This window comes from Phaethon aethereus (assembly GCF_964289735.1).
Source record: "Phaethon aethereus genome assembly, chromosome: 6".
NCBI lineage: Eukaryota > Metazoa > Chordata > Aves > Phaethontiformes > Phaethontidae > Phaethon > Phaethon aethereus.
The window spans coordinates 34,498,317-34,516,034 of record NC_138580.1 but is presented as its reverse complement, the minus strand read 5'-3'; the positions used below and the strand labels follow the sequence as shown (position 1 = coordinate 34,516,034).

At 38.2% G+C, this 17,718-nt stretch overlaps 1 protein-coding gene across 1 annotated transcript in view; it reads left to right on the top strand.

Annotated features, from left to right (window-relative positions):
- Nucleotides 1-17,718, top strand: part of MYO1B (myosin IB) — a gene marked incomplete at both ends in the record, with an annotated part of 94,615 nt that overhangs the window by 44,726 nt on the left and 32,171 nt on the right. Inside the window, 6 exons of the mRNA XM_082001575.1 lie at nt 6,470-6,568; nt 6,939-7,042; nt 7,929-8,076; nt 8,704-8,822; nt 9,610-9,696; nt 10,024-10,089. Coding sequence (XP_081857701.1) covers nt 6,470-6,568; nt 6,939-7,042; nt 7,929-8,076; nt 8,704-8,822; nt 9,610-9,696; nt 10,024-10,089 — 623 coding nt within the window. The remainder of the gene's footprint in view (nt 1-6,469; nt 6,569-6,938; nt 7,043-7,928; nt 8,077-8,703; nt 8,823-9,609; nt 9,697-10,023; nt 10,090-17,718) is intronic.

Here is a 17,718-nt window from a genome sequence, read left to right as displayed (position 1 = left end):
AATACTGAGTTCCTATAGCTTCATGTTAATATATCTCATCTTTGATCTAATGTTTGCAAAATTTGATAGCCCTTACATCTCTCTTTGAAAGAGAGTTTGAATTCTGTACAGTTTTAAAGGAAGTTTGTTGTCCCACCTTAGATGTTTTCCACACATCTGCAGCATTGCATTGCAACAGGAACGTTTCTGTTATGTGGTGTCGCCATTCTGGAGGTATCAGGGGCTTAAATTCTTTTACAAGTAAACTTGTGATTTACTCTGGCTTTAGTCAAATTTAGGATTTGCCATATTAATTCATCAAGTAGCAAGTCAAATAGTGCTGAAGTTTCCTATCCTTAAAAGGAAAGCATGATTGGTTTGTTCATAAATATTCTTTGCTTTCTGACCATCTGTTTGTTCAGTGTTAACATGATGTGAAGATGATATTATATTTTGATTAAACTTTAATAGTCATATCTGAGCTTTATTTCCAAACATCAACGAAGTTAGTGGGGTTTTTGGATAGCAGCATATGTTACCAGGCTGTATTTCACACTGTGAGTGGCTAGAAGCAGACGCGGTCAACATCTAGTTTATTTTGGTGGCAAGAAGGGTAATGAAGGTAAGCTACTAATTTTACCAGACTGGTAAAGATAAGCAGAGATCCATTAGGCTGAAAGGTCTTGTTTGAAATGGTTTGGTCTGTCCTACTCTGAAAAGCTGTGAAGCTCTGTGAAAGCCTTCTCAATCTACCCACAACCCTTCAGGTAGCGGCTGATGCTCTTGTGACCTTTCCTTGGGCCATTATCCTGGTGCCCTTCAATGAGCTCTTACTTCTTAATAACAGGTACTCACCTACAAGTGAACCTTTCACAGGAGGGTAAAATTATCATGACAATACATACTGCATGTCTGTCCTGTTCACTTTGCAGTGAATGCAAATGTCATTTGGCTTTAGCAGGAGCTGATAGATCTGAAATGTTTATGTGCTGTAAATAGAAGGGTAAATCTTTTGAGTAAAATTAGAATGGTAATAATAAAATGGAAGGGATTGTAATGGAATGGGTTTTGTAACATCTATTAAGTCAGAACTGGTATGTTCCCAATCTGAAGGTAATTTTATGTTTGAACAGCATAAAATACATGTAGATCATTACGTCTACATTACATGTCTGTTCAGAGCTTCTGTGTGCATTGATTTGTAAGGCACTTGACATATTGCTATATCACGGTGTACAGTCCTAAAGGGAAACTGAGAGTGGAAAATTTGAGATTAGTGTGATTTATGCAATCTTTAAGTATATTACTCAGGCAGGAATTTTTTTTCCCTTAGACTACAAAAGAAAAATGATTTCAGGTAGCGTGTATTGTACTTGTTTGATCCTATGTCAGCATCAGTTGAGGCATGGGGGTGAGCAGGAGAGTGAAGAAGGCTGAGTAAGCTGAGGCACGTGGTAAGCCTGAGTCGTTTGAATCCTCCCTTTTTGTTACTTTTCTGTGAAGGTCCTGGCTTGTCCTGAGGGGTGGGAGGTGCTGGAATCTGTGTAAGGTGAGGTGCACAGCCCTAGTGCTAGCTAACAGGCAGCCCATCCATTTGCAAGCTGACTTATTTCACGCCCGTGGAGTTAGGAAGCCTGAATTACTCTTGTGAGCTCTCCTGAACACTGAACCCTTGCTGTATTGTCATCTGTGACTGTAGATATCCCATCACTGTTTTGTAACAAACACCAGTCCCTGCTTAAAAGTATGCTCCTACTCTAAAATGCATTTACAAACAGGTAAATTACATTTATGTTTTCTCTCCCAAATTGCATATGAGGTGTATCTGCTCTTTCTGCCTTTCTGTCCTCCTGTGGGATGTTAGTGAACTCTCTTGTCTCACGTGCTTAGAGGGTTTTTTTCCACAGCACTTGTGAGGAAGGGCAGTTGGAGTGTTGGGTAATTAGCTTGCTTTCACCTGAGTGTAATACTGCTGAAATAAAGCGCAGAAACCATCAATACTATTCTTAGTTTTCCATTTATTATAACTACCATGTTAGCAGGGATGGGAGCAGGAGAAAGGAGAATAGTAGTTTCTTTTCCACCTGTAATTACAGAATAAAATGTATTTTATGTAAAAATGGGTATGTTTGTTTTCAAAGTAATAGGTGCTAATTGCAGTGGCTTGTACAGCTCTAAAATATGACTATCCGCAGATGCTGCCTCTGTTTTGTACTCAAGGCGATATTTGTGTGCATGCTTGGTGTGTTAGTTTTGTGACTGGTTTTGTGTACGCTTAATTTTATGGTTGAAATATTTTTGCATGGTGCAGTCCAAAATGTTTCACACTTGCAGTTGTTCAGACCTTTTGAAAAGTAGGGATCTTGTGATACCTTTCCCAGAATATTTGTCAGTCTTAAATTTTCACATTTCATCTGGGATTTCCTGCTGGAAGATACCTAGCTTTTTAGCTTTAGGTGATATTTCCTAATCTGCCTAAGCCCTTCAGTGATTTAATGATTAACTAGAAGATAACAGTGGTGCAGGTGAGATACAGTATACGTAAAGCCTGCTTTTGAAAAGCCAGCACAGTGTACTTGAAGTCCAAATAACAAATGATTAAGAAAGTGCCCTATTTTACCATTTTTTCCAACAACGATGTGAGAGAAACCCATGATGTTTATCTAAAGCAAAAATTTTTTTAAGTTAGCAAAGTGATGATGATAACTTTACAACTTATTCTTTACAGCTTGTCATTTTAAAAGACAAAAGTAATTACCCACTTACTGAGAAACCAACAAGAAAGGCTGTTGATTTTAGTTAAGTGACTGCTGTTAGTAATCTACTTTGCTCAGGGAAATATGACACAAATTTTACAACTAGGCGTTTTGGAAGGACATATTCATTCTTGTTGATTTTTTTTTTAATCTTAACTTGTTCCAACATCTCCCTTGGCATTTCGGTTAGCACAGTTGTCATCTTTTAGGCAATTGTCTTGCCTAAATTAGGAAGTGTTTAAAAAAACCCAACCAACTAACCAACAACAAAAAACACTAAACATTTTGATTAGCTCATTTTTAAACATCACTTATCACTTGAGTAATTGGGATTTAAGACTCCTGAAATTGAGCAATCGTTTTTTCACTGCACATACTGCCCAGATAGTAGGTTTTGTTTAATACAATTATGCACCATTTAATTCAAGAGACCATTATTATAAACTTGGTGGGAATAACATGAAAAAGTTCCCAAGAAACTACTACTGTATTTTCTTTTTAATAAGTGACTTTTTTTGATGACAGCTGAAGAATCAAGGTAGGAAAAACTAAAAACATAATTTAACATAATGTGGGTGTAGAGATAAGAATCCATGATTAGAAAATGTTCTGTAACTTTGGCTGAATAGCTAAAAAAGTCCTTGGTCATGGCTGGCTGAAGAGAGTATGGCTAAAACAACCTTTTTCTGGATTATTCAGAATGTGCCAAGGTCGTGTTGTTTTTTGTTTGTAGTGTTTACTTACTCCTTTCTTGAATGTTGATTCAATTTCTAGTATATTTAGAGAAATACAAATATCCTAAATTTTTCTGTATCTGTCAAGTTCGTGGGTCAAGTAACCAAAAAGAAGTCATGTAAATTTGTACGTTAGAGTTTCTAGAGGTATTCAGCATCGATTTCTCTTTTTCTTTCATGTTGAGCTCAGTCGAATGGTTTAGCAGGATGCTTACACAGATCTCTTGCATTTAAACCAGTGTTATCTAGGAATAACAAGTAATCTTCAGTACCTGAGGGATGTAGTTGGATTGAGTCATCTGAATTGATGAATACTCAAACAATATGATTTAAGAAGTGCTTCCAGGTGGGACCTTTCCAAAGCAATTTAATTTTTACAGTTGCTTTGATACACACAACATGTTAAAAGCTTCAGTTCAAGAAGAAGCATTGTTAGATAATGCAGGAAGGATACCTAATCCATAAATACACCGTATGTAGTTCTGTATGTTCTCTTTAGATAATTCTGTATAGTCCCAATGCATAATTTATATAGAATATACAACAAAATGTAGTATGTAGAGAGTTTTAGGGGTTTTGCTTGTGTGTGTTTTTGTATAGATAAGCACCATCTGTCCACACATGCCACTGTAAACAGAATTACAAAGTGGATGCATGCAGAAATCTGATGTGCATCTTTGTGTCTTCTCTTTTCACTGTTCAATCCACAAAATTTGTGAGAGTTAACACAAGTTACTTGTGCAGCAGTTGCTGTAAGGAAAATATATTTGGTTGATTTATTAAAATGCTAATCGGGGCAAACAAAGCAAAGAAGTTTTATTAAGGGTAGGGCAGATGGTCTGGATCTTTTCTGCCAGTCTGATTTCAGTCTGCACGTGGGCATAAAAGAAAAAAAGCAGAGAATGAATACAGCTTTAAAAAGAATTCGTAACAGCTGCTTTGTTAAGGTAAATACCTGATTTTCTGTCAGTAACTGCTTTCTGTAGCTTGTTTCCTCAGTTACGAAGACTGACAGAATATGGAATATTGGGACTTTGGAAAGCTGACAGTTAATTAGTTAACCTCCTTGCTTCTAAAAACATATACATAAGATAAACTGTGGTGAAAAATCCAAGACAGTTATTCTTCTAACATAACTAATTTGACATATTCTCAAGAAACTGTTTGTTAAATCTGCTGAAGGCATGCATGTAATTAGAAGGCGGCTTACATTTAAAATTTTGCCAGTACACGTAGCTGAGCTTTTATGAGAGCATTTGAGTAAATTTATATATAGAATATTTTTAAACCCAAATAAGCCAAACCGCTTCACAAACTGCATTGCTTCAACATCCTTTGAAAATACAGCCATTTCCTGAAATGTGTGTAGCCACTGCGGGAGCTGAAGTTGTTTATTTCTTTGAGATTAAATTTGGCTGCAATCTGTTCCAACACTTCACTGGAGAACCTTCACAGCCAGCAGGACTCTGAACTGCCTGGCGCTCACCTTGCCTTTCTCAGCCCAAGTATTAACATTTGGATGATGGACCAGCCTCTCCCTTTCAGTTACGAATTAAAAACTAGAGAGGATCAGGTGCCCGGTAGTCGGGCTGACTCACTAGGTAGGATGAACCACCCGCTCCCCAGCTGCTCCTTTGTGCCAGGGCTGGAGCGGGGTTTGCAACACAAAGGTGGCTGCGCTGAGCACCACTCCTAACTTCCTGCGTTGCTAAGAGTAAACAGGCTCAGTTTCAGCAGAAGCAGAAATCTGAGGAAAGGTATAGCAGAATACACATCGGGTCTTACAGTAGCCAGGCAGGGGAAGCGTTTAGTAACCACATGTGTCCTTAAATGAATTGGTGTTCCGTGTTTTACGTTTGTGAAACCTCATCTCAACTTTGTGGCAGCACTTCTGAAGAGTGACTTCCAAACTGTGGCAATTCTCCTTTTGGGGCTTTCTTCTTGCATGGGCACAGCCTAGAGAGAACTTAACCCCAGTCAGAGAGCGCCAAAGTGGGTACGTAGTGGTAGGTGCATGGGGGAACTCCCTTCCTGTGCCCTTGGAATGAGGCACTGAATGTCTCTATCTTCATGTCACTGAATATATGTAGCTTAAGAGAAACTGTACATTGGGAAGTGTGGGTTTCCTATCTGGAGAAATGGTGTGGGGCCCTCATGTGCCAGTGAGAAAAGAAGGAAAAACATTTTTATTTTGGTACAAAATCAGCAAGCGACACCAATACCTGTCCAGAGGTTGTCTTATCGCATCCCTCTCCCGGTGCGCAGGGGACCACAGCCTTTCAGTGCAGTACGGGCTGAACAACCTTTGTGTTGTCACCTCCATGGCAAATATGATGTAGAGTGTGAAGTGTTTGCAGTGTGTTACAAGTCACTCTGCTGCTGTCTGCCTGGATTCCTACCCTTATCGGTAAGGCTTAGAAGTGTGCTCGTCACTAACGGCAGTGGACGAAGCAGTCTTCTTGTCAGACTATTCAATCAGTGCAGTGATGCTTTTCCATTTCACTTTAAATGTCTTATGATGGAGCTCCTGGGAATTATTTCAGAGCCTGATGCACCTGAGGATCACAAAGTGCTACATGATTATTCAGTTTAAATTCTTACTTGGCTTTCCCCTTTCATTTACCCGTCTTTCATGTGCCTAGCATTTCAGTTATTGTCAAACCTTTACCTATACAATCATTCTTCACAAATCTTAATTTTGTGGTTGTACTGTATATTGGTCGTTTGAGCACATGGCCTCCCTCACCTGAGTTTTCTTTGCAGCTCATAGACTGCAGCATTTAGAAGTGCACTGGGCTTACAGCTTGCTCAAGTTATTTGAGAAATACGTACTAATTTGATACATTGAGATAAAGTTTGTGCCTACCATTTATCATCTTCTAATTTGATTATGATGATATAAAGCAATGAAATAGAAAATGAGGGGGGATTATATTCATATTAACGTGTTCTGCTCCAACGGTCTTTCCCTGACCTGAGAGATTTTGTTTGTTTGTTTAGATCTGCTAGAGAAGTCTCGTGTTGTTAAGCAACCAAGAGGTGAAAGGAACTTTCACATTTTCTATCAGATACTGTCTGGTGCCTCGGAAGACTTCCTCTGTAAGTACCGCCTTGTGCCATTTTCAGATATGAATCGTCTTTATATTTAATGTGCTGTTCCGTGTACGTTGTCTTTTGTGGGAAATGTGATATTGATTCATTTTTCAAATTATCTGTGGTAGTGGCAATAATAATAATACTTGAAGTAAATACATGGTTTGGTATTATCCAGGTATCTGAGTCAGAATTGGCTTTGCAATGTATTATAAACAAAGAAGAAAGCCTATTCTTATTCAGAAGTCTTGTAATTAAGAGATCCTTAAAGAAAACTTAATCCTACTAATAACAACAGTTCTTGACAATACTGGTTCTGGGATAAAAGAGCTGTTAACAAGAATGCTGTTACTGATGATATTTTTTGATTTATTAGGCAAACTGAAACTGGAGCGGGACTTCAGCAGGTACAACTACCTGGGCCTTGATTCTGCCAAAGTGAATGGAGTGGATGATGCTGCAAACTTCAGAACAGTTAGGGTAAGAAGTAACAGGGGTTGGGTGTAAACCACAAAAGGGCTCAACAGTGATGCAGAGTTCTTATGCCCTCAGTCTGGCCGTTCGCGCTGGGCTGGGAGGGCCACCTTTTCTGAGTCATTTTCAGAGTGCTGCACACTCTTTGTGCAACGGTATAGCGTGTTTGCACAGGGAAGCTTAACTACAACCGGAAAATACAAATAAACAAGTTTCTGGAGTATTCTAGTGGGAATACAAAAGAGACACACACAAAAAAAAGCTGGGGGGGGAGGTGACAGGAAAACCCAGACCCCCTGATCAGATCATGGAAAAGGTTATATTGTGTAGTTGCTTATTGTGGCAGTGACTGAGCTTTGTGAATCAGGTAATGCTGACCAAGTCAAAAGAAAAACAAGGCTGGGATAGTTCTGAAGATGACTTACCATGGTGGTTTTTGCTTGATTGTATGCAGGGAAAAGAAGAATACAGGACCTTGTTACCCAGTGTATGCAAATTTAGATTCTAAAAGTTCTTTGCTTTTAGAGCAACAGAGTAGAATGAGAAGACAGCAGTACCTGTTCATTTCACTGTGAGAAACTGGGCTCAATTATAAACTCAATTAAATGGCTAAAAAAAAAAAAAAAAAAGTATTGCATCTTAGAAACCCATAAACTGAATGAATCCTAGAAGTGGACTGGGCTGACATGCCAGCTCGATTACCAGATCTCCTTTAATGTTTTTTTTTTTTTTTTAAATTTACTTATCTAAGCGTAGTAGTTACTTTTTTTTTTGGTAGCAACAGTGTTCATAAAATGTTTCTAACATGTTAATATAGATAAATTGTGAGTTTTGTATGATCTGTTTAAATGTAGGTTCTTTTATCTCATAATTTTATCTGTCCCTTTTACAGAATGCAATGCAGATTGTTGGTTTTATGGATCATGAAACACAGTCTGTTTTTGAAGTGGTGGCAGCTGTTCTGAAATTGGGAAATATTGAATTTAAGCCTGAATCTCGTGTGAATGGCTTAGATGAAAGTAAAATCAAAGATAAAAATGGTAAGATGAGATTAGTTATGGGAGGAAAAACACCAATTTGTCTGAAGTCATTATTAATTTTGTAGTTTCTGTAGACATACAATATCCTTACAGATTAATTAAACTAGATTGTTTCCAGAACTCATGTGCAGGCAAATATGGGTTGAATTCTGTGCCATTTCAGTCACTCTGTTTGAAATTCCAAAAATGGTTATTTTCTTTTTTCCCACTTCATTAACACTTTCTTCTGAAATGTTAAATGGTGTGATGCATTTCTGTAACCGCTTGGTTATTCTGCAGTGCAGGCTTTTAGTTCTTTTGTAGCAAGGTATTTCAGTCTGTAGTATCAGATTCATTTGGTCATGTTTTTGCAGTTGATATATTTTGAAAGTTAATTTATTTTCATTTGAAAGTTCTTCATCATGAAAAGCAGTCTGTGATAAATGGGAGAAAAGTTTCTTCACAAAAATAATTAAAGTGCTTTCAGAACTATTAATTCTGTTTCCTCATGCTGGAGGAAACTGCTTGTGAGTTGAAGGAAACCTGTTGGGGAAAATACTGAACTACTTAAAAGCTAATAGTTTTGGGGAAGAAAAAGCAAACATATGAAAGGTTTCATTACATTTACACTGTCCTTTTTCATGCTAGAACTCAAGGAAATCTGCGAGTTGACGGGTATAGACCAGTCTGTATTGGAAAGAGCTTTCAGCTTCCGGACGGTTGAAGCCAAGCAAGAGAAAGTTTCAACAACACTAAATGTGGCTCAGGTAAAAGGAGGTCCTGATTTTAAATGAAGGAATTGTTTTAAATGGCGATTTATTCTACATGACTAAGCCATAACTGCCCAAATAAAAACTACAGTAGGCTGTACTGAATAAAACCTCTGACTAGCATAAGTAGCATAAGTGTGTTTTTATTTCAGCAGTTTCTAAGTGTTCAAATATACTGGATGTTTTGTTTTTATGTGTGAATTACCTCAAAAAGATGAGGGATAGGAAAATGTTGCAGAGAATGAAAGAATGAAACTGTTCTGCACAAAACGCATGTTGAAAGTATTGTGGCAGACTGTTTTCATTTAGAGCAACTGGTGTAATTTCATGTGAGTTGTACGCCCCAGGCTGCTGAAAAACTTTTGCTGCCAGTTTATTTTTCTGTAATGCTGCAGAGCCAGTGTGATTGCCACCTGTGTCTCATCAGCTCAGGCTAGCAGGAATGTCATTTCCCTAACCTCAGCTGCTCAAGTCTCTTTGCTTAGGATTAGGATGGGGCATGTGAGTCTTTAGAGGATATCCGGATGAGCAGGAAGGGAGACGAAGTGCCCTGATTGTGGCTGCTGTTCCAGCCAGCCCGCAGCAAGGAAGACAGAGGGATGCACCAGCAAGCTGCTGAAGTGTCCTGGCAGCCCTGGTCTGGCTCTGGTGCCTGCTTAGGCAGGGGCACAGCTGCCTGAGCCATTCTCACTCTGTTCAATAGCACCTCTAAGATCCAGTAGTAACATAAAAAGTTTTGGATTAACCCAGCATTTGTAACATTTTTCTTCTTTCTTCTGCTTAGGCTTATTATGCCCGTGACGCTCTGGCAAAGAATTTGTACAGTCGACTGTTTTCTTGGCTTGTTACCAGAATCAATGAGAGCATTAAGGTATTGTTGTTTTGTGCCTGTAAAAAAATCAATACAAATCCTTTAAATTAAAGTGGACGGTAAAACTGTATTTGATAATTCAATTTTTCATGGTTGTACAGTGTTACACATGGTACGGGTGAATAACTGTATCACAGCTCAAAAAATTGCTGTCTGCTCTGTTTTTAAGTTTATGAAAATAGTTGTGTTAAGTGTATTTTGGGAAACCATACTTAATAATTTGGTTTACAGGATTTGACAGCCTACTTTTGAGATACATTATTTTTCTTGATTCACAAGTATGAAATGCACAGATGACTGACTCAATGTTTACTTTTTTTTTAAAAGGCACAAACAAAAGTGAGAAAGAAGGTAATGGGGGTGCTGGACATCTATGGCTTTGAAATTTTTGAGGTAAGACCTTTATAAAGGTAAACATTTAATGTGCGAGCTGTTATTAAACCTTAATAGAGTAGTTCATGAATGTGCAATCAGAACACATGTGATTTGAATCAAGCGTGTCATTTCTGACAAGAAAAACCACTAAAGAAGTAAGCCAAAAAGAGATGTGTTGGCATGTCTGACAAATTATACAAAAACTTATGAAAGCCCAACTTGTGTTTTTACGCCATAGGTAAATAAGTATTTATGATGGGTCAACTAAATATATTTTGTTGTGACATACATTCTGAGCATAAGAGAAACTCTGGCAGTGTCAGTTCTGCCCTCAGGAATTTTGTGGATGCCTTTGAACAAGCTTTGTATCCTTTAAGAAACACAACAAAAACGATGCATTTTTTTCCTGTCAAAATTAAACAAGGAATTATATTCGACTTCATCTCAGTTCACTTAGATAAATATTCTGTACCCATTCCCAGCTAAAGATCTGTGGCTCACTGCTGTTTGTTTAGGATAGTATTTTTAGACTGCTGGTATTCTGAAACAAAAACAATAAATGAGGAATTTTTTAATTGGGTTAGAGAACACCAAGGAGAGGGAGTTTTCATAAATCTTACTCTGACAGTGTATTTTAAGAGATTTATAAATCTCAGTTGGAAACTGTATATTGTGTTTAAACTAGAAACTCAACTGGGGAGAAAAATCAGTACAAAACTTAAAATCCTTACCCACTTCCCTACATCATTCTTGAAAATCCAGGGAATGTGTTTACAGTGTGTAGAAGATGGGAATGATCCAGACAAGAGCAATTATATATGGGAACGTGGTGTAAGTTTTATTTCAGAAGTGTAACATCAAAGTATGTGCAAGTCAAAATACCCCTATGAAGAGGAAGAACAAAGCTGGTGCTTGCTTCAAGGGTTTACTAAGCTAGGTTGTACTGTTTGATTAAATATAAGAACATATTTATGAACATACATTGTAAGCAGTCAGGTGGCCAGATCTCTCTGGAGCTGGTCCTTGGCATACCTTTAGAAAGCTGGACATGGGGATGGTACTGCTGGCTTCTTCAGGCAGGACTGTTGTTTTCACTAGCTCTTTCTTTGATAAAGGATAAACATGCAGGGTGAGGTGGGAGATAGAAGCTTGCACTAGCACACATGCCAACTGAGTAATTGTGTTTGTGGGATGGTGTTGCAGAAATGATGTAATTTTCTTTTTTCTTTTGTAGAAGCCCAACATCTTAGAAGGTCATAAATTAAGTAGTTGAGTACAGGAGAAGTAGTTTTGCAGAAGAAAAAGGAAAAAACAAGGCTCTTTTCACTTACCTTACATACTGAATTACAGTGTGGCTTTCCTGATTCAAGTAAACTGAAAAGCTTTAAAATACGAGCAGTTATTGTTCAGCCCTTTAAAAGTTGAGTATTGTTTCTATTTGAAAAAGTGGGAGAGGTTTGCCTTCAGAGGATCACATTCATCAATACATTCACACAAGACAGGCCTGTTTTCCTCATGAGTTAAGACCTGTGGTGAGAGCACTAGCCAAGCAGCTTGGTTCAGCATCACAGAAATAAATGGAATTATTTCTGAACAGTCAAAATGGGATTCAGGTAGTATGCCAGAAACATACACGGCTTTTATTATACCATATTTTAATTTTGAGATGTTTGAAAAAGAAACCAGATTGGTTTAGGTTTCTAGAGGTAGCTAGTACAGGCATTGGGACTGTGTGGCGGTACTGTAATTCAAAGTGTGAGTGGTAGAAAAACAATCCATTAGAAAATCCTGGATCAGCTGTATTTCCAGTACTGCCCACTTAGGCATCCCTGTGTTTCCAGACAGGTTAATTTTATAATCAGAAACTGCTGACTTATTCTCAATTAAATCAAAAGAAAGATAATCTTCCAAGGCAAAAGAAAATTTATTTTCTATACAGCTCTAGCTGGAACAAAAGATGATTTTATGTCACAATCCTTAAATTAAGTAAAATAATTCAGTAATGAACATTGTATAGACAAAGTGTAACTGGTCTTGTCATCTCTTGAATGAATATCTCATAGTAAGGTCAGTTAAGAGGATGCCTGCCAAGTATTTTTGCGTTGAGTTTCGTAACAAATGATTGAATCTTACAAAAATTATTAAGGAACTTGAGAAAATGCCTACAAAAAGCAATTATTTTTGAGAATTTCAGTAACCACAGAAAATACTTTGTTTAAAATTAATTATATTAAACCAATTGATAAATGAATGAAATGTTAACAGTGTACAATATGGTAATTCAAGGAAAATTTAATAATGTCTTAAGATTTATAGCATTAAAAATATAGTGGAATATGGAGTATGTGGTACATTTGTAAACACAATGGCTAAACATTCAAAATATTAGCTGAGATGTAGCTCATGGCAGTAATTATATCTATCTAACTATAAATTACTTAAAACCACTGACTAAAAACGTGCAGTTCCCTTTTGAACGTAATCCTTAAGTCAGATTTTGATTTTCATATCTATTCTTGAAGGTTAGAATTAAAATGATCTCTACAAAGAATGTTTTTTGGCAAAAATGTATTTGAAAGACTTCTTTATCTGTGAACTTGTGCATTTTTGAACTTGTAAGCTATGTGATGTGCTGAAGGTGAAACTGCCTACTTTAATCATGTTTCTACTCAGGAGGCAGATAAGTTTATCTTGCGTGTGCATGTTCGCACATGCATCTTGCACACCTTGCAAGTGCCTGTTCTTTGACCTAAAGTCTCCTTGTACCTTGGAGACAGAACATATCAGAAAACATGGAAAGTGTAGGAGGAGTTTTTTATACACGTGCTAAATGTTTACACATGAAGCTTAATACCATTTAAATAAGTAGCAAGATACGTGTTTACTGACGGGGGGTTGGCCTTGGGGTTTTTTCCCTTTAATATTACACTTACCCCTCAGGATCGCTGAAAGAATAAACTAATGATATTCTAGTTTACCTGTTTTGTCCTGAGGTTCTCACTTAAAAGTTATTGGAATACATCATTGACTAGTCTGCTTCCACTGCAAAAACATTAGTTTGCTACAGATTTTTGATGGTTTGGTTTTGTTTCATAATGGGCAAGGTAGACAGTATTTCTTGGGCCTCGTTCCTCTTTGAGATGATTCCTTAGATCATCCTACAATTCCTCCTGTAAGAAGAGTAAAGAAATCCAGATTTACCATTCTGAAAGATCCTACACTACACTTTCTGATGACAATAGCAGTCTTACTCTGTTATATACAAATTGAAGCTTCTATGAATGAGTTTTTTCATCTATTGTTGAAAGACTACTTACTGTCCACTGCAATTTCTACAATTTTCTGTAATTTAAGATGAAGTTAACTTACAAAGTAACTGGAGGTTTCTTGAAACTTAACAAAGGAAAGATACTGTGGTGTTGATAATGCTGGCATATACTCTGGGATTTGGTTTCCGCTAGTATTTTTATCAAGCACAAAACCCATTTTTCAGACAAACTCAAAAGCTATGCAAGAAAGCAGATTTAAGGACTTGGCTGTCCAAAAATTCAGATTAGGGAATTGAAATCTATTGATAATCCTCAGCCTCTGTGGGTTTGGCAGATGTCAACAGCAAGCTTGGCTAAACAATCCACAAAATAGGTGCTGTAAAGCTGTGTTTATTTTCAAATCCTGCCATGCCCTTTGCGGTAAGCCGTATGCTGGGACTGAATGTTTTGAAAGCGAAATGCTGAGATTTTGGGTATCTCTGTGTGAATTGCCTATGGGCGAGGATTTAGGGACTCGGATTAGTGTGAAAATGCAGGCTACGGGACTGGATTGGTTGTGTGGCGCTGCCTGAGCAATGGGTTGAAGCCTCACACTAATCGCTCCCAGTATGTTTATCTACATTTTTGAGTGGCTGTACGCGTAGTCAGTCTGCAGTCTAGACTGTGATTTGAGATGGAGCAGGGATGATAGTTGGTGGCACTGGGAAATTCAGAACCAGCTGATTGCAGACTTCCTGGGGTAGGTTTAGGGCTGGTCCCGTTTGATTCCATGTTTGATTCTGTATTTTTGGGCAGAAGTGGTTTCTGCATCTCTGCAAAATGTCAGGGTAGGGTTGTGGAAGGGGTGGGGTTTATGGTACATAAATGAAGGCTGTAGAAGGCAGATGACTGAGGGCATGGCAGGTTTCAACAGAGATGGGCAGAAGACTCTTTCTGTTCAGTTTGAACATTTAATTTTCTGTCATATACATTTCCTTTGTAGATGAGGGGTAGGGTATGTAAAAATGAATGTCACATAGCAAGTGTGAATGCTTCATCCTGCCTAACCTTCAGAGATTAAAATATCTGTCTGTGCTAGCTGGCTTAAAGGCTTTATTCTGATTTTTCAGGAGCCACTATGTAGCTAGTCCATACAGTGAAGCTAATGATTTGGAGTGCAGTTTTATGGAAGTTAAGGCTGCCAAACAAGGCTTACTCTTGAAATTTGCCAGGCCCCAAGAAGATAGTTTGAGAGTGTGAATGCTTTCTGCTCAATCCCTTGGCAGAGCAGTTTGTTCCATGTATTTTAGCCTGGTGAGAAGCGGGGATATCATGCGCCTGACGATGCGCCGGGGATAGATCTGCAAAAGTAAGGGCTGCAGAAAGAGAGGGACTGTTTCCATTTGGCCCTCAGACATCTCCTGAGCGTTGACCTGAGGTGATGTAAAGGCCTTGCCTTTGGGGACAGCATCTGACCAACTCCTTTTGCTCCAGGTACACAAGAACGTGCAAAGATATGGCAGCATCCATGACACTCCACATAAAGCCGGGCAGTAAATAAAGATACCACCAACAAAAAAGAGCCAAACGAGCCACCCAGCAATAAAACCAGGTCCATTTCTCCCAGTCTCTGATGAGCTTTCATAGTGCTACTATTTATTTACAGGAATTATTTCTTATGTGTAGAAGGCCCTTGTGGTGATGGAGGGAACCTTGGTCATATTACATGTATTATGTAAATTGTAATTTGGACATTGATAAAATGCCAATATCTTTATTGAGGGAATCTATTAGAAATGTGAAGAATGCAGTTTCATTTTATTAACATGTTCATAGTTGTGGTAACTATCTGTTTGTAGAGGGAGGTAACCAAATAAGGAGGGGGTAAACATTGAAAATACCTTTCTGAGATGTAAGGCATGAAAAAGTTGGGGAGGTATTTCCAAGTTTGCCATAACCTATACAACAGCTTGGTCCAGTTGCTGAATCATTGCTTTGCCTTTTTCTATCCTGTTCATTGTATGAAGGAAATTGCAGTTGCAGAGCATGCTGAGCTCTGAGAGATCGCTGCTGGCCCAGAGACTTCCCCCCACATCCCCAGGATGATTTTACTGGAGAGGGGTCTTTATTGCTAGAAAGATGATTTATTGGCGGGGAGGAAGCATACAGAGAAAATTGGCTTATCAGGATCTTCTTTTATCTTTTTCTATTCCCCCCCCCCCCCCCCTTTTTTTTTTTTTTTTTTTGCTCTGGGGACCCTTTCTTCATGTCTTGACTTTGGCTCTAACTCAGCCATGGATATCTGTTGTTCCGGTAGTTTCCTTAATCTCTAGACTATAATTTCCAGCTGCCTTTTCTAGGCACTCTACCTTGCAACAGATTTCCTCTTCGAAATCATTCAACCCTTTTCTGATGTCTGTAAGCATATCATATACTGGCAAGTGGCAGTGCCAAAATGCATGTACCTGGCCCTCTATTCAATCTGATCGCACAGGGCAAAGCCCAGTCTAGTGTGAAAGAGGAGAACTGTACTTTTAATCGATAACTGATCAGCTACATCTGCTAAGTGTTATGAAAGAGGAGAGCTTTACAGAGGGGGACCCTTGGTTGGACTCCTAGGTGCTATGGAGGTTTTAAAATACAGTAAAAGCAATCATTTCCTTAAGTGCTAGAATGCTCAGAAGCAGAGGTGCATCCCAGGAATTTAATTTAATTAATCACATTATAATTTTAAGTCTTTAGAGAGGCTTATTTTGCAAAACACAGGTTTATGAAGTAAATCCCGCTGGCTGGCTGTTTTCAACAGAGGAAATATTTGAAATGCTGGAGCAAATATATACAAATGCTCTGCTTCAGGTTGAGAGTAACATTTTGCCCTTCAGCAGCTATTCTGTCTTAGTAGAGGAATGGATATGATTATATAGTAGGTTCTCGCCTATTTGTAATTCCTGTTGTTCCAGGACTGTAATTTATCAAGTTGTGTTCGTTGAAGTGATTGTACCTGGGTTTCCCCGTGGCTCACATATGCACTGGATTCACTGTAGTTTCTTGCCATTTTAACTCTGAATTTGCTTTAGACCTGTGCGTCTGGACACCACAGCTGAGAGCAAGATGGACTTCAGAGTGCCTGGTTCTCTACCAGTGCCAGTAGCGTCAATAAGGACTGAAGTTGGTTGTGCTGTGCAAATACAGAAAATCAATAATCCGTGAAGATTCAGCATATATCTTTCTTGCTTCCATTAGGTACATTGAAACAGTTCGATTGCATATACATGGTATATTTATCGTTAAATGATATGCTTCTCTGGCTCTTTGTGTATTTACACAAAAGCACAGAGCTTATTCCAGTTTGCATGAGATATTTTTTGAGTAAGTTTGATTACTCAAATGTTTGTGTATGTTAAAAGAAAAGGATAAATATTTATAACATAACTTCACTAACTTTGCAGACATTTTAAAAAAAAATTATTATAACTGGGTCACATTTAGGTCATTGCTTTCCAAGATAAAGATAGTGGTTTTTTCATTTTTTTTTTATATATACACTTTCCTCGTTTTGCTGGTTTTCATAATTTATATTTTTTAGTTTCATCTCATAAATGCATATGCTTCTGTGGTCATATGTAACAATCCCTATCCTGAGACACCACAGTGGGGTATAAATTAAATTTGCTGGGTGGTTTCACCATTTGTTCCACCATTCATCTCAGTGAAGCGAGTATGTTGGTCTTTTGTCACCATTACTTTTGCCATCTGGCTTTTTCTCTAGGAGTCTCAGGACCCAGGATTACTCAGGAGTAATCTGGGGGGCTGATAGAACTACCTGGCATCACCTGCCTATGTTAGGAAGAGGTCAGAGACTTCTGATGCCCGGGGCTGTGTTGATGTTGAAAAAAGTTACTTTGGGGCTGTATGTGTTAGAGCAAAAGCATCAGTCTCTATGTCTTTTTTCCCCTCCAATATTGATTAAAAAGTTCATTTTAGTGGCATTGGTTCTGTTCATTTCAACAGACAGCCTCATGACTTGAAATGTTTGGGGGTTGCTTTAAATGATGCTTTTCCCTTAAATACTTCTCATGTATTTTTTTAGTTGTATGTGTTCACAGAAAGTATTTGAAAAGGTGTTGCTGAACACCTTTTTGTCAGTGTGGTTGTATACTGAGCAATATGTAGATTTTTTTAATTGGCTCTCAAGAGGAACTGGTGAGATGAAAGATTAGGAAGGAAGAGGAAATATTGAGAAACACCTTGTATACGTGTGATACTGCTGATATAACCAAGTCTGTAGATTTGGATCAACAAAATCTGCTCAATTTGGTGAAAACAGCGAAGTGGAAAGGACAGAAGAAAATGGAACACTTAAACTTGGACTTTATTGGGCAGGCGACATAGGTGGGTG